At 47.2% G+C, this 24,544-nt stretch overlaps 1 protein-coding gene across 2 annotated transcripts in view; it reads left to right on the forward strand.

Moving 5' to 3' along the window:
• The first annotated feature begins 458 nt into the window (after positions 1 to 458).
• The window catches only part of PPP2R1A (protein phosphatase 2 scaffold subunit Aalpha), a 41,244-nt gene continuing 17,158 nt past the window's right edge, over positions 459 to 24,544 (forward strand). Inside the window, exons 1-3 of one of the 2 annotated variants that reach the window (XM_058530103.1) lie at positions 459 to 597; positions 15,405 to 15,495; positions 20,400 to 20,500. In XM_058530103.1, the coding sequence (XP_058386086.1) occupies positions 520 to 597; positions 15,405 to 15,495; positions 20,400 to 20,500 (270 nt within the window). In that variant the 5' untranslated portion in view covers positions 459 to 519. The remainder of the gene's footprint in view (positions 598 to 15,404; positions 15,496 to 20,399; positions 20,501 to 24,544) is intronic. The other variant, XM_058530104.1, reaches the window with a different exon arrangement.

Here is a 24,544-nt window from a genome sequence, read left to right on the forward strand (position 1 = left end):
CCTCCTGCCCCTCCCGCACAAAGGCGCCGGGCGTCCGCCTGCCAGCTAAAACCTTCAGACGGTCCGGGTCACCTCCTGATGCCATGCAGTCCTACCGACGCATGCGCAGAAACTTTCTCCAGGAGTCGCAGACGGGCAGGCTTCGCCTCCTCCCAATCCTGCCCCTCATTGGCTAGAAACAACAGCTCGTCTTGGCCGTTGCTAGCGACAACGTAGGCGGCTACGATCTTGGTCGCTAAGATACCGCGTACTTCCGTTTCCTTCTCCCCCACTCCTTGGCTCCGGCAAGCCTTCTCGTCCCTTCCACCAATGGCAAATGGGCAGTGGGCGGGACTTGATTTGTCCGGACCAAAGAAAAGCGGGCTTCTCTGGCGCAGCGCTGCCAATGACCGTGGGGCCGCCCCTGTAAAGTGGCTCGGGCGCCCCCACGCCCGCCTTTCCTCCTCCCAGCTCTGCCCCTCCCTATCCGGATTTCAGCACGGCGGTAGCCGCAGTCTGACAGGAACGGACGGAGCCAAGATGGCGGCGGCCGACGGCGATGACTCGCTCTACCCCATCGCAGTGCTCATAGACGAGCTCCGCAACGAGGATGTCCAGGTCCGGAGGCCACGGGGGGCTTGAGGAAGACGGGAAGGGGGACATGGAGGCACGGGGGCTCTCGCGGAGAAGGCTCAGCGTTCTCTGGGCGTGGCGGGGAGAGAGCGCAGCCAATCAGCGTGCAGCTCTCATCTCTCCGGGTCCCAGGACTCGATGCAACAGCGCCCGGGATTGGGTGTTGGCCCAGCGGAGGGCGGGAGCGAGGCGAGTCTGGAGGGTCCCGGGCCTGCCGAGTGCACGCGGCGGCCCCGGGCCTGGGAGGCCGCGGCCAGGGAGGGGGTTTGCCTGGTTGGTCGGGGACAGGGAAGGGCTCGGTGATTGGCGGCGGTCCCTGAATGGCCCCTTGGGGATGGAGAGGGAGCGTGACTTGCTCCGAATGGGGGAGGGGTCGCCTGCTTGGTCTGGACCCGGGTAGATTTTCGCCTTTCTGGGTTTTGGCGGCTGGGCCTTAGCGCTGTGGGGTAAACTCCCTAAATGGGGGAACTGAGAGATGGAGGCTGCCTTTCCAATTCCTTCCCTCCCTCCAATTTTGGTGTATATCCCCGAAGGAGCGGGGGGCGGCTCGCCAAATTTAGGAGTCAATTACGAGGTAGAAACCCGCTCCCCTTTTGGGATCGTCCCATTGACTGGGAGGTGGGCACTTTGCTAAATGGGCTAACACATTTCTGGTGAGCCGAATAGGGTGGCTCAGGGCCCTGAGCCTGGCTGGCGAGGATTTGAGAAAAGTGAGGACTCCACGGTTTGCCCATCCCATCTGCACCTCCCACCCCCGCCGTGTGACCTTATGCAAGTTACTTCATCGCTCTGGCCCTCTGTTTTCCATAAAATGTGGGCTAATCATAGTCCTAACCTCATTGGGTGGTTGTGAGAGACTGAACGAGTTAATAATACATGCAGGTAAAATAGAACGGTGTCTAGCCTGTTGTGAGGACCCAGTAAAGGTTAGCTATAATTATTGAGTGTTGGTTGAAGAGGTCTCATCCTCTCTTTGGGCCTCAATTTCCTTATTGATAAAATTGAGTGGGTTACTCTGGGCCCAGCCTCTGAGGTTCCGGGTATATCACTTTGGTTCTGTAGTCAGACAGGCTGCTGTTGTACTTCTGGCTCTTCCACTCCTTGCTGATTGACATGGGCAAGTTAATCTCTCTAAGCTTTGGTTTTCTCTTTTCTCAAATGGAGGTCATTATCTAGTTCATAAGGGCTGTTGTAGGAATTCATTTGTTCAGTAAACACCTGCCACATATCAGGTATGGTGCTGAGGATGTAGTGGTGACACCAGTTGTTATACAAGAGACGTGTGGAACAGAGCTGAATACATTAATAACACATGTGAGATGTGGTGGGAAGAAAACCATAGCATGTTGTGACAGTGAATCAGTAAATATTTATTGGGCCTCTGCTCTGCGTAGGGCACTGTTGTAGACACAGGTATATAAGAAGATTGACAAAAGCTCCTGGCCTCGTGGAGTGTACGTTGTAGTGAGGGGAAACAGACAGTAAGTAAAATGTATGCTATGTTGCGGATAAGGGCTAAGGAGGAAAATGAAAAGTGGTGGGGGATGCAGTTTTAAAGAGGAGTTAAGGAAGGCCTTGCTGCAAAGGTGATGTTTGAACCAAGACCCGAAGGAGGCAAGGGAAGGAGCCATGAGGCTCTCTGGGTGGAGTACACAGCAAGCACAAAGTGGGGTGAGGAAGATCTGTTTTAAGTAGGGTAGTTAAGGAAGGCTTCTCGAGGAGGCAGAGTTCAAGATGAGACCAGAAGAAGGATCCAGCCTTGGGAAGAAGGTGGGGGAGAGTCTTCCAGGTAGAGAGAGCAGGCAGGTAGTGGCAGTAGTTCTCAACCAGGGTGATTTTACCCACCGCGGGACATTTGGTAATGTCTGGAGACATTTTTGGTTGTCACAACTGGGGAAGTACTCTATCTGGTGGATAGAAGTCAGGGATGCTGCTAAACCTCCTATACAGGACATGGGGTACAGGACAGCCCCACAGCAAAGAAATATCTGCCCAAAATGTCCATAGAAGTGGGATTGGGAGAAACCATCGTATGGGATGGGAAACTCTCGAGGCAAATTTAGTGGCTTAAAAGAACAGCAATTTATTGTCTTACAGCTCTGGAGGTCATAAGTCTGACCTGGGTCACACTGGGCTAAAATCACGGTGTCAGTAGGGTTGCGTTCTTTCTCCAGGCTCCAGGGGAGAATCCATTTCCTTGCCTTTTCCAGCTTCTAGAGGCCACCCATATTTCTTGGCTTGTGGCCCATTCCTCCATCCTTAAAGCCAGCATTGTTGCATCTCTGTGACTGTTCTTGTGGAGTCACATCTCCCTTTGACTAGCCAGGAAAGGGTCTCTAATTTTGAGACATGAGATTGAGTCCGACTGGGTAACTCAGGATAATCTCCCCATCTCAAGGTCCTTACCTTGGTCACATTTGCCAAGTCTCTTTTGCTTGTAAGGTATCATACTCAAGTTCTAGGGATTAGGGTGTGGACATCTTTGGAAGGCCATTATTCTGCTTACCACAGTCCTTGTGGCTGGAAGGTAGAGATCGAGGGAGAAAGTGGTAGGAGTTTGAGTGATATGGTGGTGGTGAAGTGCCCTTTTAAAAAAATTTCTTTTACATCTTCAATTGGTTTAATGTTTCTTTTTGTTTATTCTTTTGTTACTTTTATTGCATTGAAGTCTGAAGGGAAACTCCTCATTCAACAAATATTTAAGGAGTGCCAGGTGTGTGCTGGGGATTGATGTGGGTAGTGGGGCAACAGCAGTGAACAAAACAGGCAAGAATCTGCCCTGATGGAGCTCCCTTTGTTGTGGAGGCAGACAAGGAACAAACAAGTACAATGTAGAGGAGGATAGACAGTGCTAAGTGCTATGGAGAAAAATAAAGCAGGGATGGGGGAGGACAGGAGAGGGTTAGAATTTTAGATAGAATGGGTAGGGAGGGCCTTATTGAGAAAGTGACATTTGAACAGAGATTTGAAGGGAGGGAGCAGGCCTGGTGGATATCTGGGGAATAGCATTCCGCAAGTGCAGACGTCCTGAGGCAAGACTATGCAAAGTGTGTTCTGGCAATGGCAGGAAGGCCAGTGTGCCTGGAGCCAAGGGACTGAGCTGTTGATGTTGGGAGATGAAGATGAAAAGGGATGTGTCTTAGAAGCACCTTGTGAGCTATCACTTAAACCAGGGATTGACAAACAGCCACCCAGGACCCTGTGCCTGTTCATATTTTTTTAAATAAAGTTTTATTGAAAACACATACACCCATTTGTTTATGTATTATCTATGGCTGCTTTTGTGCTGCAGCAGCAGGGTAGAGTTGAGTAGTTGCAACAGAGATGATATGGCCCCTTAAAGCCTCAAATGTTAATTACTTGAGCCTTTACAGGAAATAGATTACCAACCCTTGACTTAAGCCATCTCTGTATCAAATCCCATCCACCCCCACAAGTAACCAGTATTATCAGATCAGTGTGAATCTTGCTAGACATGGGCTGTCCTAGCCCCTTGCCACATGTGGCTATTGAACACTTGACATGTGGCTAGTTTGAATTGAGATGTGCTTATACATAAAATACACACCAGATTTCAAAGACATACTACTACTGAGGGTAAAACATCTCAGTAAAACTTTTTATATTGATTACATGTTGAAATGATAATATTTTTGATATATTGGGTTAAAAAATATAGTAAGATTATTTTCACTTGCTTATTTTATTAATTTTACTAGACAATGTAAACTTACATGCAGGTCTTGCATTTACACTCTGCATTATATTTCTATTGGAGTGTGCTGACTCTGGGTCATACTCTATTCATATATAGAGAAAGAAAGAAAAAGTGGGCATTTTTTTCCCAACAGTAAGTACTTTATTTTGCAACTTGCTCTTTTCACTTAATATTTCTTCCAGATCTTTCCATACAGGTACATACACATCGGCATGTATAAGGAGTTTGAACATTTTCCCAAGAATCAGAGACATAGAGACTCAGAGATTGCATCTTTGTCCATGTCTGTGGGCTTTTTGAGGACAGGGCTTGGACCTGATTCATCCCTAAGGATTCAGTAGCCAGTACAGGCCTGAGCACAGAGACCAGGGAATACAGGAGCTCAGAAGGGGTTGAATAAATAATATTAACAGCTGATATTTATTGGGTACTTGCTCTGTGCTAGGTGCTATAAAAAGGCAGTGCATTTATGAGCTTACTGAGTTCTCACAACCACCCTTTGCTTACCTATATTTTCCAGATGAGGAAACTGAAGCCCAGTGAAGGTAAATAACTTGGCCACATTCATGCCAGGTGGGGAGTGGAGGAGCCAGGAAAGATTCCCAAAGGAAGTCTGAGATCAGAGAGCGGAAGAGAATTTGGAATGGGGCAGACACTGACTAGATTTGTATGCCAGATACTGTACTTAGTCTTTAATGGGACAGTCTAGGATACTAGAAAGAACATGGGATTTGAAATTTTGTAGTCTTGATTCACTTGTTCAGCAAATATTTATTCAGTACCTCCTGTGTGCCAGACTCTGTCTTAGATGCTAGGATACAGCAGAGAGCAACACAGCAAAACTGCTGCCCTCTAGGGGCTTGCATTCTAATAGAGGAAATGGACAGTAGATCTATAATATGATATCAGTGGCAGTAATTGCTAATTAGAAAAATAGGCAGGGACAGGGAATAGAGCAAGCCCAAGTCTGCTGTTTTTGATAGAGTGGTTAGGGAAAGCTGCTCTGAGGAAGTGGTACTGAGCAAGGACTTGAATGAACAGGTTGGGGGAAGAGCAGGCTGAGCAGTTGGTACAACGGCCCTGAGGTAGGAGCATGCGCAGTGTGTTCAAAGAACAGCAGGAAGGCCAGCGCGGCTAAGACAGAGTGAATGTCAAAGTGATGGGAGGTGAGGACTGGTACTGAACGAGGTCTAGTGAGACCTGTGGACCAGGGCAAAGGCTTTGGTGAGATGGGGGGAGCCATTGGCAAGGCTTAGCGTAGAGAAATGATGTGTTGTGACTTAATTCTAAAGGATCCTTCTGCTGCTGAGTAGGGGTTTGGGCAGGGGCAGATAGGCCTGTTGAGATGCCCTTGAAGAGCACCCAGGACCAGTGTTGGCATGCAGGTAGGGAGAAATGGTTAGATTCAGTGGTCTTTGTTGAGAAGGAGGGCTGTTGGGATTTGTTGTCGGGTAGGACGTGATGTGAGTGATGTAGGGGGAGGAGTCCAAGATGACTGAGGTTTGAATCCCAGCTTGGCCAGTTTGCTCCATGTCGTCCCTTGGACCATTGCCTTCCCCTTTTTGGGCCCTGATTCCTCATCTGCAACATGGGGATAATGATGAGGAAGCAGCGTCTGCCTGGTAGTGAAGATGCAGTGGAGTTGGCATGTTAAGTGGCTGCCTCAGAGTAGGCGTTTAGTAACTGATGACCTCGTTCAGTTGTCATGGTAGCTTATGGTTTTATACTTGGGAAAGTGAGGTGCAAAGAGATTGCATCCCTTGCCCAAGGCCTCCTCAGCCAGTAAGAGGCAAAGGCTGGATTGCCATATCCCAGGGTTGTTTAGGGCACCATTTTTCTTAGAATATGGTCCACTGGTTGAGAGGCCAGGTTTCTGTGTTACTTACAGAATATGGTCCACTGGTTGAGAGGCCAGGTTTCTGTGTTACTTACACTCTCTCTGCCTCAGTTTTCTCATCTATAAAATGGGAATAATTTTTGAATTTAGCAGTTCATAGGGATGTTCTGAAGACTGAGTAGGTTAGTAGATGAAAAATGTATAGAACAGTGCTTGGCATGTTGTTAATTGTTAGAAAGTGTCTGCTGGTAGTCATGGTGGTGAAATAATGGGGGCTTTGTCTGTCAAAGGTGAGATGCTTTGGGCGTTTTTAAATAAAAACTGTTCTTTTAATGGTTACTCTAGAGCTGTGGTTCCCACCTTGGGACAATTTTGTCCCCCAAGGAGATATTTTTGGTTGTCAGGACTGGTGGGGGGAGTATTACTGGCATCTAGTGAGGAGAGGCTAGGGATGCTGCTCAATACCCTATAGTGCACAGGATGATCCCTCACCACAAAGGATGATCCAGCTCTGAAGGTCAATGATGCAGAGGTTTAGAAAGCCAGACAGCATGCGTGTTAATTGAATCCTTACAAAAGACATCTAAGATAGGCACTAATTTTATTTCCATTGAAAAGTTTTTTAGTTGTCAAATTTTAAACATACACTAAAATAGAGAAAATAGTACCAAACACCCAGATTCAGCAATTTTTTCAAAATTTGCCACATTTTTTTCACGTGTTGCTCACTCTCCCCCCGCCTTTTTTTTTCGCTGAAGTATTTTTAAAATAAATCTCAGGCTTCAGACATTTTCTCCTGCGTACTTTGTTATGTACCTCTAAAACAACGGACATTTTTATAACCACAATGCCATTATCATACCTAACAGTTTTAACAGTGATTCATTGGTATCATCTGAAACTCGGTTCATAGTCAGGTTTCCCTGATTGCTTCAGAAATATCCCTTTACAATTGACTTGTGTAAATCAGATTTGTGAATTTGACTGTGAATCTTCAGTCTGAAATTCTTCCCATTTAATACATAAAGATACTTAGTCGCTGTCACACAATCTGGTAAGTAATGAAACTAGGAATTAGCCGAGGGCACTGGGTTTCAGGACAGCACTCTTCACCACTACCCTGGATCCCCCTGTGGAGACAAAGCCCAGGCCTGAAGGTAACACAGAGGAGGCACTGCCACGGGGGGAGGCAGACCAGGGTTTTGAGTCCTGGTCTGGCCACTTTACAGGTTACTCAACCCTTCTGGGCCTTGGTTTTCTTGTTAAATGAGAAAAATGATAGAAGACACACCCAACCGGGTTGTTGTGAGGGTTAAATGAGAAAAACTATGTATATAAAGACACAGCAGTTATTTAGTAGTTGTGGTCTAAGACCTTGCAGCTGCGTGCCCCCATGTCCACATCTTAGAACCATGACGTTATAGACTCCGACTTCTTTTTATAGAGTGCATGGGAACTTGGTGAAGCAGAACTTAGAAAGAAGGTTGCCCTCTGAGAGCTTAAAAAAGAGAAGTTGGTGGGATGGTGGTGAAGAACATGGGTTCAAGTTCCAGGCTCTGCCAGAAATTCTCTGGGTGACCTGCGTTCCCGTCTCTGCACCTTAGTTTCTGCATCTGTTAACTGAATGCAAAGGTGGTGTCTGCCTCTTAGGTTTGTTGTAAGAATTACAAGAGAACATGTGCAAAGTACCTAGTCTTGTCTCTGGCACATAGTAAGCACTCTAAATGGTAGTTGGGTTTTTAAAAACTTAAATTGTTTCTGTTTCTGCTTTTTAATGTGCCCAGCCCTGTGCTAGGTTCACGAATCACCACTTGCTAGGAGTCCTGTCCCTTCCTCGTCCCAGAGATAAGTGACCTTCCAAATAGAGGGACAGGCATATCCATAGATAAGTATAATGCCAGGCAAACAGCTATGGGAATTATTTGTTGGTGCAATTTCCAAGGGGGTTAAGGGGATTCCTCTTTTTTTCTTCCTATTTTAATTTACCTTTTTCTTGCCTTTGCTCAAGAAATACGAATACACAAGAAATAATGGTAAGGGTAACAACTAACATTTGGGTGCTTGCTACATGCCAGGCTGTCGCTATGTTTTCCTTATTATCATCCTAACAATCTTACGAGGCAGGTGTTGTTGTAATTCCCGTCTTACGTGAGGAAACTGCAGCTCCGAGGTGCCCAGGACTCTCCCAGGCACCCCTAGCTACTTGGTGAAGCCAGAGTATGTGCTCATTTGTTATTTAAAAAAAAATAAAATGCTACAGAAATAGAGATTATGATGCCCATTTTCACTCTTGAGCGATGCTAAAGGATTATCAGATAGGTGCTTAGTTTTTCACACCTGTCCGCCTACAAGCATTATGTTCCTTTAGAAATGTGATCTTCAGGGAATAAGGAGGGAGGATGTGTAGACAGAAGAGACACTTCTGTCACTTACTGAACATTTCCCCAGGCTGAGGCTCCTTGTTAAAGCACACACATTACAGACCCTGCCACCCGTTGTCAGCCACCAGCTATACCAGACAGTAACAGTTTGGAACGTATTCCTCCAGGTACTATTTTTTCCCCCTGGTTATACTATTTGTATTAACTTTATTTTTTTAAAAAGTAATCCAGCAAATATTTATTGGCCTCTTTCTCTGTACCAGGCACTGTCCTAGGTTTGGAGGCAAAGAGTGAAGAAGACAGAGTCGCTGCCCTTGTGAAGCTCACATTCTAGTGGGGAAGGGGAAACAGTGAACAAAGTGTATATGGAGAGTGATAAGAGTTAAGATATGTAGAGAGTGATGAGGGCGTGCTGTTTTACTCAGGGTAGTCATGGTGAGGATTGAGCAGAGACTTGGATGAAGTGAGGGGAGAGCCCTGGGGTGTCTGCGGGAAGGGTGTCTCAAGCTGAGGAAACAGCAAGTCAGCAAGTATGGAGACCCAGGCTGAGAATGGATGTTTGCTTTTTGGTTACCATGAAGAAAGCCATTGTGACAGGAACCCAGGGAGCAAGGGAGGTGGTGGGAAGTGAGAATGGATTGAGAGACGGGGGCCAGATCTTGTTGGGCCTTGTAGTCCATAGTGAGGGCCTCTGATTGTGAAGGGAAGATGTATTGCATATGGGATCATACTGTATAAGTTCATATCAGGGAAGCTCAGTGGATTGAATAGAAGTGGGTCTTAAAAAGTGGCTAGCATTTCTACAGGGTGGATGTAGTGGTGGAAAGGGAGATTTTATTTATTGAGGCTCTATGTACTAGGCTGTGTGCTGAGGGCTGCTGGGGACCCAGGCAGTTCCAGCCCAGGGTGATAAGTGCTGTCATGGAATTATATACATGGAACATAGTAGGTGCTTCCTGGGGCCACGTTTGGGCGACAGTGCACAGTGAAGTCTTTTATGGCTGTGACATGATCAAGGGACAGGGAAGATTTCTTATTGATGTTAATAGCTGCTGTGTCAGGAATGTTGCAGATGACCCAACCAGCAGTCGTTTATACAAGTAAGGGTTCATGTTTTCCTCAAATAACAAGTTCAGCAGCTCAAGGATATCACAGAACTGGGTCAGAGTATGCCCTTCTTTTGACCTGCTTCATGTGGTCACAAGATTTCTGCAGCATCTGCTGTCATTAAGTCCTTGCGGAACCACACTGAAAGCAGGGGCAGACCCAGGGCAGAGAGGTTCTTGTCCTTTTCTGCTTTATCCGAGGAAAATCTTTCCTGGAAGCTCCTCAACCGACTTGCCCTTATTTCTCTTTGTCCAGAACTAGGTCATGTGCTGAGTTAGTTGGAATTAAGTTTGGCTGAAAGTAATAGGAAACTCGAAATAAATGAGGCTTAAATGAGCTTGAAGTTTATTTCTGACTCATGATTAAAAAGTCTGGCGGCAGTCCAAGGTGGTGTGGCACTCTATGGTGTTAGAGTCCCAGGGTCTTACATATTATACTCTGCTTGTATGTCCTCCATCCTGCCCTCCCCATCCCTAGGTTACTTCAGGGCCCCAAGATGGTTGCTAAAGTGTCAGCCATCATAGCCCCATTCCAGACAGAAAGGAGGGAAGAATGGTGTGATCCCATCTCCATATAAGGACACTTCGTAAAAGTCACACACACCATTCCCACTTGGGTTTCACTGGCCAGACATTAGTCTCATGGTCACATCCAGAGGCAAAGGTGATTCAGATGTGTCTTTGTGTGTGTGGTGGTGGGGGGGGGGGTGGATTGTTATGTGCTCAGTTGAAAACCAGGGGTTAATGAGCTGCAGTATAGCCGAGTGCAGGAGCTCTTAACCTAGGGCCCATCTGTAATTCCAGGGCAGGTCTATGAATTGAGATGGGAAAAATAATCTTTATTTTCACTAACCTCTAACTCAAATTTAGCTTTACTTCTATCATGAATTATAGTATAATAATAGTATATATAAGTAGTGTTATAACAAACCTGTGACAGAAACCAGTAGAAATCATGGCTGTTCATATCTCATTTCAGCTGTTGCAGATACTTCTAGTGTTGGTTATGCTCACCTCTATTTCAAAATTGTGGTCGTTACTAGATCTACTAAGTGGGGGTAGGGCAGGGGACCATGGCACCCCTCCCCCAAATTAAAAAAACAGAAATGTGAATCGATGGTACTGGTTAAGAGCCAGGTGAGTGAGGTTCATGTCCCGGCTATGCCACCTCCGAGCTGTGTGAGGTTATTTAACCTCCCTGTGCCTTTGATATCTCTGCCATATGATGGAGGATCTTGTATTTACCTCATGAATCTGTTGTGAGGATCAAATGAGTTAAAACCTTAAAGCACCTGGAACAGTGCCTGGCACATAGCAAGTACCATGGAAATATTTGCTATTATTATTCTGTCACTATGGGAAAAGGGAAAAGAGACATTGCTGGACAGCTAGCCAGCTGCCACGTGTCCTTCTTGATACCCGAACAAAATCAGGCTGCTGTCGTCAGGATGAGGTTGCCACAGCCATTAATGATCTTGCTCTAGTGGTAGGGTGTTCCCAGTATTTTATCACTTTGTACTCAACAATAGCTTTCTGAGGGTAGGTATTATTATAATCTCCATTTCACAGATGAGCAAATTGAGGCTTAGAAAGGTGCACAGAAGTGTCCCAAGATCCCACAGCTAATATGTCAAGCAGTTTAGCCTTGAACCCGGGCCGTGCGGCTCCAAAACACCACTGCATGCTGCCTGTCTCGAGTGTCCACGGCCCATCTGCACTGAAGAAACCAGTGGACATTCTTAGCAAAACCGAAACCAGAATCTCCAAGGACAGAAGTAGAAGGAAGGAGCTCTCCATGGTGTCAGAGACAGCCCGATTCTCATGGGGCATCTTGCCTAAATGACAGTGTGATGTTGCAATTGAGAGTCAGACTGCCTGGCTTCTGGTCCAGGCTGTGCTGCTTTTGAGCAAGTGACATCTTTGCATCAGCATCCTCATCCTTTGAAAGGAGGACTCTGGTAACAATGCCTCTCTCAGAGCACAGCTATAAGGATTAAATGTGTTAATTATCCATGTTAAGCACTCGAATGCTGCCAAGGTCATACTAAGCAATTGATAAATGTTAGCTGCTGCTGTTACTGTCGTTATGATTATTCCCTGCCAGCATCTTCTTGTCCTCAGGGGTGCCACTCACCTGTTGTGGCCCTGGCCTATGTGTACATTTCCCATAGCCTGGCTAAGAGAAGAACACAGAGATCCAACTTGGAGGTGACAGAGAAGAAAGAAACAGGCAACTAAGTCAATACTCCCGCGGTATTTTATTACGGGAAATTTCAGACATACAGAACAGTGAAAGACTAGTCCAAGGGCCAGCAAACTACAGCCCATAGGCCAAATTCCACCCATGACCTGCTTTTGCAAATGCAGTTTATTGGAACACAGCCATGCCCATTTGTTTGTGTATCATTGGCTCTATGGCTGCTGTTGTGCTGCAAGGGGCATAATTGAGTAGTTGGGACAGACACCATGTGGCCCACAAAGCTGAAAACGTTTACTTCCTGGCAATTTACAGAAAAAGTTTGCCGACGTCTAGGCTGGTACTGTGAGCACCTCTATGCTGACTACTCAGATTCACTAACTGTTAGTGTTCACCCTAGTTAGTTTTTTATCTGTTTCTATAGGTCTATGTCTATATACATTTTATTTTTTGGCTAAAATTAAGATGCAGGCCTTGTAATACATAATGTCAGCTCCTTTTACTACCAGGGAGGTGAGTGTTTGGACCACCTCAAGCCCAGGTAGTACAAAAAACCTGGTGACATTGTATGAAAAAAGGCCACTCTAGCATTTCTCCAGATTCTCATTCTCTATGATCCCAAAGAGATTCCTAGACCCCTTAAACTAGAGAACTGAACTAATGTAGGGCCTTGGTCAGTCACAGGCCTCTTCGCAGGTGTGTGGGGCCCGGGAAAAGAACAGGCTGAGGCAGCCCTGGGTCCCTTCTTGTCCTGCTTTGTCCAGGAAGAGGATTCTCACTTGTCCTCGGTGGCAGCTTACTCATTCACGAGGGCGGTTCCCTTCACTCTCACACTCATGATCTCATTGCATTCTGGCCACAGCCCTGTGAGGGAGGGAGGAGAGGCCCCATGGAGAAACAGGAGGGATGTTGGCTGTCCCGTCAGAGCAGCTGGGTTTGGATCCCAGCTCTCTCAGTGCTGACTTAGGCAGGTGTCTTTACCTCTCTGAGGCTGTCTCCACAATGGGGAAAGAGGGTATTAGTTGTGCTTTCTTCCCCAGGATTGAGAGGATCAAACAAGGTCCTAACACGTAAATGCTCAGCCTGAGACCTATTGCGCGTGTGAGCCAAATGTGTTAGATTTCTAGGGCTGCCACAACGTAGCACCACGAATATGGTGGCTAAAACAACAGAAATTAGACTCTCAGTTCTGGAGGCTAGAAGTCTGAAATCAAAGTGTCAGCAGTGTCGGCTCCTTCTGGAGGCTCTGAGAAGATCCATTTCATGCCTCTTTCCCAGCTTCTGGTGGCTGCTGGCAATTCTTGACGTTCCTTGGCTTATGGATGCATCACCCCAAATTCTTCCTCTGCCTTCACGTTTTCCCTTCTCTATGTCTCTGTGTCTTCTTTTCTGTCTCTTATAAGGATACTGTCCTTGGATTTAGGGCTGTGTAGAGAAAACTCACTCTTCCTGTATTCCTCCTTTACTCTCACGCTGCTACCACACTCAGCACTGCTGACACCAGATGTGTGGGTTATTTTCCACATACCAAGCCATTCTCTGCGACACCAGCTCAGTGTCCTGCGATTCAATTCAGTTCTGACACTGACGAGTTGGCGCAGACCCCGCAGAGTAAGGACTCAGTTCCACGAGACTGCCCCCCACTTCAGACACGAATGACAAGTAGTAGGTTTCTTGGTTACCCACAACTTCTGTCCACGATGGCTATAAATCGCAGGTTCCCTGACCCCACTCCTTGGATTCAGTTACTTGCCAGAACAGCTCACAGAACTCGGGAAACACATTTACCAGTTTATTATATAATAAAGGATGTGATAAAGGATAGCCAGCCCTGGTGGTTTAGTGTTTAAAATTCGGCGCTCTCACTGCCACGGCCCAGGTTCACTTCCCAGTCAAGGAACCTCACCACCTACCTGTCAGTTGTCATGCTGTGGCAGCTGCGTGTTTCTGTGATGCTGAAAGCTGTAAATGGTATTTCAAATGTGAGCAGGGTCACCGAAAGTGGGGAGGTTTCAGTGGAGCTTCCAGAAAGTGACAGACTAGGAAGAAAGACCTGACCATCCACTTCCAAAAAAATTGGCCATGAAAACGCTATGAATAGCAGTGGAGCATTGTCTGATACACTGCCAGAAGATGAGAGGATGGTGCAAAAAGACCGGCAGGGTTCCGCTCTGCTGTACACTGGGGTGCTAGGAGTAGGAATCGACTTGACTGCACTAACAACAACAAATGGTAAAGGATGCAGGTGAACAGCCAGGTGAAGAGATACATAAGGTGAGGTCTGGAAGGGTCCCGAGCATAGGAGCCTCTTTCCCCCTGAAGTTGGGGTGCATCACACTCCCAGTATGTGGATGTGTTAACCAACCTGGAAGCTCCCCAAACCCCATACTTTGGGGATTTTTATGGAGGCTTCATCACATAGGCGTGATTGATCATTAACTTAATTTCCAGCCCCTATCTGGAGAATAAGGGAATGGGGCTGGAAGTGCGAAGTTTCTAATCTTGGCTTGGTCTTTCTAGTGGCCAGGAGTCCACCAAGAGTCACCTCTTAGAACAAAGGGTAGTGCTGTCACCCAGGGAATTCCACGGGATTTTGGAGCTCGGTGTCAGGGACAGGGTCAAAGACCAAATATCGAACAAAAGATGCTCCTAGTACTTTTATCACTTAGGAAATTGTAAGAGTTTAAGGAGCCCTGTATCAAGATCTGGGGCAGAGACCAAAATATATTTGTTTTCTGTTTTTTCACAAGGACCCCCCTGAATTTGGGATGATCTCATCTTGAAATGCTTAATTACGTCTGCAGAGACCCTGTTTTCACATTCATGAGTACTGGGGGTTAGCACTGGGACATATCTCTTTGGGGGTCACCATTTAACCCATTATACTAGTGGTATCACTACAGCCAATACTACTCCTGTTTTAATAGCAATGTTATTATAATGTTTGTTCTGTTCACATCACTGTTAGCTGACAGTCCTGGGTTCCAGTCCCTGCTCCACGCCACCTGAGCTGTATGGCTCTTAGGAGGAGCTTTAGCTCCCTGAGCCCATTTCCTCCTTTGCAGAACGGGGCTTATAACTCTCTGACCTCAGGGTTGTCCTGAGAGTTAAATGAGACCGTGCGTGTGAGTGCCTGGCCTTGGCCCTGGCACAGAGTAAGCGTGCTGTGAACGTGGCTGCCGCTATTAGAGTATGATGCATAGCCTGTTAGATGGTGCTGAGTTGCAGGCCGGGGCTAAAGCAGAGAAGGAGGGTAGCGAGTGTTGGGGAGCCAGGCCACAGTTTTAGACAGAGTGGTCTTGGAAAGTGCCACTGAGTGGTGTCGGCTCAGTAAGACCCAATGGATGCTTTTGCTGAGCCTGCTGCTACCATTGTAATTTAAGGACTCGAAGTCACAGAGTCACTTGGTAGGTGTTTGCCAGGTTATTATTCAGCATCCTCACACATACTTAGCGAGGCTTCTGGGGCCTAACTAGGTCCAGAGCTGTCATACTCCATTAAGTCTGGGCTTGCTGACATTCTCCCCTCCTATTCTTGTTCTCTCTCTCATTAGCTTCGTCTCAATAGTATCAAGAAGCTGTCCACCATCGCCTTGGCCCTCGGGGTGGAAAGGACCCGCAGTGAGCTTCTGCCCTTCCTTACAGGTAACGAAGTGGACTTCTAGGGTCCAAGTGGAATGGGGTGGAATGGGGACTGTTGGGAGTGGTTCCTGCTACATAGGAGAGGCCTCCCTGTGGATTTAACAGACTGTAAGTGTCTCCCCTGTGCTAGGCACTGTGAGGTGGGAGCAGGGATTGGTGAAAGGGGTATGAAGGTAGATAGAGCCAAGTTTGAATCGCAGCTCCAACAGTTGGAAGCTGTGACTTTAGGCAAGTTACTTAACTTCACTGTCCTGTATAGTTTTAATGTATAAAATGGGAATAATTATACATGTGGTATAGCATTGATGTGTGCATTAAATAATTATAATAATAATAATAATTTCTAACACTTATTACATGCCTACCACGTGCCAGGCAGTGTTTCTGGTGAGGATTGAGTTCGTTCACAGAGGCCTTAAAACAGTGCCTGTATGTCACCATTGTTATCCAAGTTAATCTCTCAGCAATTCCTTAAAGTAGGTAAGACTGCTACCCCCATTTTATAGATGAGGAAACTGAGGCACGGAGAGGTGAAGCAATTTATTTGGTCATATGGTTAGGAGGCAACCTGGAGAGGAGATTTATTTAGTCATGCTGGCTCCAAACTTGACAGCATTGGTTAATGACTGATAGCACAGATTCGGGGTCCTGGCTACCTGGGCTCAAATCCAAGTTCTACCAACTTTCCCAACTGTGTGACCTTGGGCAGGGTATTTCACATCTGCCTGCCTCCAGTTCTTCATGTCTGAAATGGGCGTGATAGATCTGCTACGAAGATGAAATAAGCTAACATGTAAAGTGCTCATATCAGTGCCCAGCATGTGGTAAGGACTGCTTAGTGTTAGTGATTAGACTGTTCCCAAGCTCTCCTGTCTGTGAAGCTGTGTGCGCAGCACTTAGTACAATGTCTGACATAGACTGGACCACTGATTAGTAGTAAATCCTCCGTTCCCATTATTCTTCATATAACTTCGTACTTTATACTAACTGAAATCGCAAGTAAAGGCTCAGAGTCACACTGTGCTTTGTTGTATGAAACTCTTTCCTATCTGGTCCTCTCTCACTTGGACCTGGTGATGATGATGGGGATGAGGGAGGCAGGGATTATTACTACTTCCTCATTTGACAAGGGGTAATTGAGGCTTGCAGGGGCTTGCCCACAGTGACACAGCTGATGACTGAGGAGCACAGGTGTGTCTGCTCCTGAACACCACATAAGGAGTAGGTATCTACACATGTGACACTGAGCAGATGACCCCAAACCAAGTGGCTTCCACTGGTAAACCGTTAGAGAGACTGGAAAGCTTTCAAATGCTGAGACGGGGACAACTTCTGGCGTGAGGGGTGTGGCACAGCAGTGTAACAAAGTGGTTAAAAAGTTGTAGAGAAAATAGAGTTGGAGTGACCTGGGTTTGAAACCTAGCTGTGCCACCAACCTGCTGGGCAAACCTGGGTGAGCCATTCCACCTCCTCGCCTCAGTTCCCTTATCTGTAAAGGGGCGTAAGTGTAGGACCTAACTCACAGGGTTGTGGGGAGGATTAACTGCTCCACACAGAGCCTGGTCCATAGAAAACTCGCTGCGTTCTGTTGGTAATTCTGTAATGAGGTAGTGAAGAAGGCAGCCTGGGACAGGAAATAGAGAGGAGTAAACAGCAAATGGAGGCAAGATTGAACACGGTAATGTGCCAGGATGAGGGATGCTGGGAGAGGTGCAGGGGTAGGTGGGTGATAGTGGGTGATGGTGGGTTGGATTTTGGTGGTCTTGAATGCCGGGTGACAGTCTAGGTTTAATCCAGTAGATGAAGGCAGGGCAGCCATTGGAGATAGATGGTAGAGGGCAGGTAGGATGAGATGTAGAAACATAAACCTTACGTGCCTGCAGAATTGTGTTGGGGGGTGAGATGGGCGAAAGAACGGCAGAGGCAGGACGTCGACTTGGGAGACAGTGGCTAAGAGCCACTGGAGTTAGACTGCCTGGGTGCAGTCCCAGCCTCGGCGTGCTTCGTTTCCTCATCTGTAAAATGGGGACAATCATATAATACGTATTAGGGCCATTATGAGGATTCTGAGAATTTAGTGTGTAAATGTTATCTTCATTATATTGTAGAGTCACATATAATATTATAATATTAATAATCCAGATGAGAGGAACTGTGGGAGACAGAGTAGTGTGGGAGCCATAAGATTGAAGAGGAGCCAGTGATTCAGGAGAGAGATTTCTTTGAGCTGTTGCAGTCCCAAGTCATATCAGGTTTGCTTTGCTTTGGGCTTCCATCCATTTCAAAATATTCAAATAGCAAATGGCAGATATGCTGTGTCTTTCAGAAATGGTGATACTGTTTCAGTCAAGCAAAGAGCCCTCTCTGAGCTAACACCTACAGAATGTTCAGAATCGGTATTATAAGGGGAAAGTTACCATATGACATCCCTACTGTGTTAAAGACACCAGTGTTGGTAATTTTTGGCCATAATATGTGAGACATGGGTGGGTTCCAAGGTGAGTCCAGTCACGTGTATTTTTAAATGGGCTGAAAAGTAGCCTGCCATTTAGAGATTGGTACTCAGGTAAACACTAATGAAAAGTAGGCTCAGAAATCCCAGGTTTGCACTAAACACACCTCATGGTTTTGTTGTGAAGACCTCTGAATGAAGGTTCCCTGAGACAGAGGAGAATGGCTTGAGATCTGCCTTTAGTCATGGCTGTGACATTTGTTCAAGGTCAGGAAAGAGGAGTATTTTCTATTTGAAAGATCAGAGTTCATTAAGCTAATTCACAGTACATTTAAAAACATTCTTTTTAGTAGGCCATTTAAAGGCATATTTATTCCATAAATATCTAATGCACTCCCACTATGTGTTGTGTGTCTGAGATAGAGAACAAGTCAAAGTTTCTGTCTTCGCAGAGCTTCCATTCCAGTTGGGGGAATAGGCAGTGAGTGATGAGGCCAGAAGGAGAGATGAAGTGTGAGTAATGGTAAGGGATATGACAGCGGGCTGTCAGGGCAGGTCTCCTGAGGGTGTGACCTGAATATAATGGAAGTGCCAGCCACGTAGGACTCTGGGGGAAGAATGTTCGGGCAGAAGGAGAGGCAGGCATGTCCTTGCATGTGGTGGCTGTGGGTTGGGCAGTGTTTGAGGGAGAGTGAGTGTAGGGCTTGAGTTTGGAGAAGTACAGTGGCCACATCTTGTGGGATCATGATATCCAGAGTCTGGATTTTAATTCAAGTTTCTCAGAAACCATTGGAATATTGAGGTGGGGGAATGTCATGATTTCTTTTACAGTTTCCTAGGGTCACTCTGGATTCTGGAAGGAGAATGGGTGGTTTGAGGGCAAGGGCAGAAATAGAAAAACCAGTTAGGAAGCTGTTGCAGTCAGCCAGAGGGTGGTGATCAGAGAGACATTAAAATGGAAAGTTGACAGGTCTGGGTCAGAGAGGCAGGGAGGAGTCCCCAGACCTTTGAGGCCGGGAGGGTGGGGAGGCTGGGAAGCCTGGGAAAGCAGTTCTGTAGAGGTGGGAATAATGGAAATACAAGGTGTTGGCAGTTCCCATATATTTGGCTTTCAGGAATGTAGCTTGGGCAAGGAGCCTGGACTGGAGATTGAGTTGAGTATAAGTTGAGGCTGTGGATATGCATAATGTCTCCAGGAGATAGACAAAGAAAACAGGGAGGGGGGTGTTAACTGTACAGAGGGATCCAGAGAAACTGAGACTCAGAATGAGCCCAAGAGCCTGTGTGCCCGGAACCACAATGGCCAGAATTTACTGAAGCACTAACTCTCGTGCCAGGCCCCGGGGGAGCTCCTCACAGAAAGCTTTTGTTTCACTTCAGTCTCAGAACAATGTTATTGTTATGATTTGGGGGATGAGAAAACAGGCTCAGAGAGGTGAAGTGAGTTGCTGCACAACCAGCCAACAGTAGAGCAGGGTTTGAACTCGCCACAAGATGGGGATGATGATGATGACGACTCCATGAGAGGATTGTGATAAGGAAGTGACTCAGAAGTTGAATTCACCACTTCCACTCCCATCCTGTCAGTCAGAGCATGGTCAGATGGCCATGCAGCTGCAAGGGAGCCTGGGAAAAGTGATCTCTGGCTGGGTTGCCATATGCCTAGCTTAAACTCAGGTAATTTAAGTGCTAGCTTCGATGCTAGGGATGTTGGCATCTTTTGCCATAGAGGTCAGCAGTTGCCACTGCCTCAAGGAAGGAGAGGACGGAGCTTGAGGAGAAAGGCCTTTAGATTTAGATGTTAGGGCAGAGCAGTTCTGTCTTCACACAATCATTTGTTCTTTCAGTAAACCTGGATTGAGCTCCCAGTGTGCTCGTCTCTGACAGGCGCTGGGGCACAGAGAGGAGCCAGTCCTGGACTCTTAGGATAAAGACTCTGATAAAGGTGGCATGGGGGTAAGGGGAACCCAGAGAGGGACCTGACCTGTCTGGGGGGCATCCTGGAAATCTTCCAAGAAGAGTAGCTAAACTGAGTCTCGAAGGATGGAGAAGAATTTCTCAGGCTGAAGAGCAAGCAATTCCTGGCAGAGAGAACAGTGCTGAGGGTAGAAGCTGAACCCGAACAAAAAAGCTCCCATTTGTCACTCTGCACTTCGTGCACATGAACTTACTCTCTCCTCACTAAAAGGTAGAGATGATTAGCACCGTTTTACAGGTCTAGGAACAGGCTCAGAGAGGTGGTCTTACACACCCAGTCCCACACCAAATAAAGGGCAGAAGTGGGACTTGGGTCCTCTGTCATCTAACCTAAGCCTGTGCCAGTCCAGGTGGAGTGCTGTGAGTGCTAACAGTTTGAGGAAGCAGAGTGGAGCCTGCTTGTTCCCAGCTTGGGTTACTGAGGGGCTGGGTTCAGACTTGGGGTGAGACTGTAACACAGTCTGTCTTGGTCCCACAGACACCATCTACGATGAGGATGAGGTCCTCTTGGCCCTGGCGGAACAGCTGGGAACCTTCACCACTCTGGTGGGAGGCCCTGAATACGTGCACTGCCTGCTGGTGAGTCTGGAAGGCGGGGAAGTCTCCTTGCTTGCCCCTGGGGGTCAGACCCCTGCTCCTGTCAGCCAGGGGCAGGGAAGGGAGAGTGTAGGAGAGGCTGGGGTCGCCTTCTCCGGACAGATGGGCCTCGGGCATTCACTTTTATCCAACAAGTCAGTAGTTGTATTTGCTACAGCAATACTGAAAATGCAGTTGTCTTCCTTACTGTTAGCTGGCACCTGCCTGACCAGTGCCAGGCCCCACCTGACACTTTACATATAAGGCTTTGGGTTTGGAGTCAGGCTGGGTACTACCACTTATTTTCTGTGTGGCTTGTAAGAGTTACTTACCCTCTCTGTGCTATGCTTTCCTTATCTGTAAATGGGAGTCATTAAAACTTATCTTTATAATCAACTTAAGAAGCCCTTAGTGCAGAACTTGGCGCATAGTAAGTACTAACAGGTGTTAGTTGCCATTATGCCATATGTTATGAGGTCATGTCCACCCTTCGAGGTAGGGAGGACTCCCTGTTTATAGATGAGCCACCCAGAGCACCGAGAGGTTGGACGTCTTGTCCAAGGTCGCAGGGCTAGTACGTGGCAGAGCTGGGATTCCAGGTGTGTCCATTTGACTCTCCCCAGACCCCTACCCCACTGCCTGCCTGTGCGACCTTGTGCTGATTGTCTACTGGGGACACAGAGATGAGTCACATACTAACAGTAACTGTTGTTTGGGAGAAGAAAGGGGAGGACTCCTGTTTTCGTCCGGGGGTTACTCCAGTCCTGTGATCTGGGGAGAAGAGCCTTACAGGTTGCCCAGACCCTTGATTTTTCTGTTCCTCAGAGCCTTGGGCCACTGCTGCTGTCTTTTTCTTCTCCCCGATGACTCTGTATTTCCTGTTTCTGAAGACACATTTTCATACTTGGGCATTTGCACTTGATGGTGTTTTACAGTTGTCAGCAGCGTTTCTTCCTTTTAATGGTATATAAAATAATGATGTTTTTTATAATTGTTGGGATCTTGGATTTGAGCAGATCTAGTAATTTGTTTGTTTTTCTCCCAAACAGCATTAAGTCTAAGGAAATTGAATAAATGCCATTAAATTCTGATATCTCAACTTTCATCTCTGTGTATGTGTATAATTTGTGTGTACATACACACAGAAAATTGTATGTGAATGAGATCATTTCATACATTTTACGTAGAATAGGGCTGCTTAACACAAGGAACGTGATGAAGTCCATGGACCAGCTTGAAAGGGGTCCTTTGAACTCTGTGGAACTATCTGCAGCTCCTGGCATTTGTCAGTTTTTCTGAGGAGAGGATTCACTGCTTTCAGGAGCAGACAACAGTGTTAAGAACCCCAGGGCTCACAGACCGGATAGGGACTCAGGCTTGCTGTGGAGACGGGACTGGAACCCACGGTCTTTCCCCAGCCAGGTCAGGGTCTTCCCACAGAGCATTCTCAGTGAGGGAAACTCGAGTCATCCCACGCTTCCGTTTAGGAAGCAGTCACGTGACACCCCTGGGACTGGTGTCCATGACGTTAACATCAGCCAGCAGAAGCATCCTGAAGCCCTCTGGGCTGGGCAATACTGGGAACCCAGAAGTGAGTCAGAATAGCTGGTGCTCAGTCAGCACCTGCAGCGTGTATTCCAAGTGCCTTTGGCACAGTAACTCATTCTGTCCCACAGTGACTCTGAGAGATGTGTGCTGAGAGATGTGTTAGCCCCAGGTCACAGATGAGGAAACTGAGGCACAGGCTGGTTTAAGTGAATTGCCCGAGCTGGTTGAACCCAGGCCTCTGACTCTTTAACTACTACCACTCCTGTACTATCCTCAGAGGGCTCCTGGTTGCTCCACAGGCTGATCAGAGCTGGAAAAGAGGGAAGCCAAGGGCCTTTAGAACCCAGAGGAGGCACCTGGTTTAGATGGGATGGAGGAACCAGCAAGGAAGGCCTTCTGGAAGAGGTGGCAGTTAACCTGGATTTTGACAGGTTATGAGAAGTAGAAAATGGCTGTTGTGCGATTTGTTCATTCCACAAACATGAGCAAGGACTCTGGGCATTGGAAACCCAGAGGTGTGTCAGACCCGATCCCAGCCCTCGTTCTCTGCAGTGGTGAAATGGAGTTACAGTCGGCCTTCTGTATCCACAGGTTCTGCACCTGCAAATTCAAACAACCGAGGATCAAACAGCCTCGGGTTGTGTACTATGTTTATGATCTGCGGATGGGACGCCCTTGTTCTGCGGGTACCAAGGGAGGACTGTGATTTCACAGGGACCCATGTAGCTGCAGCACGAGGATTGTTTCTCTGTCAACAGCTCTTAACCCTTCCATAATGGTGGATCCCTTTGAGAATCTGACAAAAACTCTAGACCCTCTCGTAAAAGCACAGGTGATTTTAGGAGGTTCACACTTCTCGCCTTCCCCTACATGGTCTCCGGGTTTGAGAACCCTGCCTCTATCCTTCACAGAGGCCTCAGGGCAGGAGTCTTTATTGTGCAAAAGCATCACTTGAAGTTTCCTGAATGTGCCCCCTCCTGCGCCCCGCCCCAGAGAGTCTGATTTTTACGTGTGTGCTGGGAGAGGCCTCCTGGGTCATCCTGCTGGGGGTGGTCTGGGGACCACACTGTGAGAACCTCTCCCTGCAGTAACCCACTGGGTCAGAGACCCTTGGGTGACATAACTACTGCTCAGCTGTGGTCCCCAGGCCTCTGTTATAACAGATTACCCTAAGTTCCACTTCCAGTCACTAGGTAAATACTGATTAAGAGCCTCCTGTGTGCCAGCCTGGGTAGCAGGAAAACAAGAACCCAGTCCCTGCAGTAGCCCAGTGACACCACACTTCTAACTACATCCCCGTGGGCTGATCCTGAACTGGAAACCCTACAGCAGAGGCCACACACTGGCCGGCAAAGCATTACATTTTCCTTCTGAATCATTGCCAAGCTTTTGTAAATGAGATTTTTAAAAAATACTTTGATTTCTTTTCAATTTTTTTTGTTGTGGTAAAATATACATAAAATTTACCATTTTAACCATTTTTAGGTGTACAGTTCTTAATGCCAGTTCTGTGGCGTTAAGTACATTCAACCTATGGTACAGCCATCACCACCATTCGTCTCCAGAACTTTCTCGTCTTCCCAAACTGAAACTCTGTGCTCATTAACCAGTAACTTACCATCCCCCCTTCCCCCAGCCCCTGGCACCCACCCTTCTGCTTTCTGTCTCTATGAATCTGATTACTCTAGGTCCCTCATATAAAGGAGCCATACAGTAGGTGGACCTTTGTGACTTCGCTTATTTCACTGAGCGTAATGTCCTTGGGGTTCATCCATGTTGTAGCATGTGTTAAATGAAATTTTTCACTTGTAAAAACCTGGCCCTTTTGGCTGCTCGTGAAAAGCCAAATTTGCTTTTACTAGCCGTTCCCCATGGTGATAGTTGGTGGAGCTGGAAAGCAGCCATCCTCCCTAGGCTGCATGCCATGGTCTTTGACTCTCTGTTGTCCCCACCCGTCACCTTTGTTCACTGCTTCATTCTGTTACCTGCCTGTGTGCTGGCGGCGTTTCCTTTATTATTTGTTTCTGCCTTCTGTAGCTGTCAAGCCAGGCTGGACTTCAGATTACAGACCTCCACACCTTTATTTGAACAGATTAGGATAAATTGAGTCTCCTTTCCTTAGGTCAGTGATGACTGAGTTCCTGCCCTATGTTAGGAGCTCTGCTGGGCTCTGGGGACTCAATGGTGAATCAATCAAATGTCCCTGAAGGAGCACAACCACTCCAGGCCTCACAGTAACAAACCCGTGAGCAGTCATGAACCCCAGGATCCCTCAGTAATGTGTGCCCCTGGTGCATTGCCTGTGAGAAACCCCAGCTGTGCTTTTCAACCCTTTGGGGGCTCTGGAGCCAGGTGGCCTGAGTTAGAGCCTGGCTCGTCGCTGTTACTAGCTTGGGCAAGTTGCTGAGCCTGTCTGTGCCTCAGTTCTCTCTTTAAAATGAAGACAGTAACAGGGTCTGCTTCATAGCATTCAGTGGATTAGAAGCCGCACTCCCTGGA

The sequence above is a fragment of the Diceros bicornis genome, chromosome 34, assembly GCF_020826845.1.
Source record: "Diceros bicornis minor isolate mBicDic1 chromosome 34, mDicBic1.mat.cur, whole genome shotgun sequence".
Taxonomy (NCBI): domain Eukaryota; kingdom Metazoa; phylum Chordata; class Mammalia; order Perissodactyla; family Rhinocerotidae; genus Diceros; species Diceros bicornis.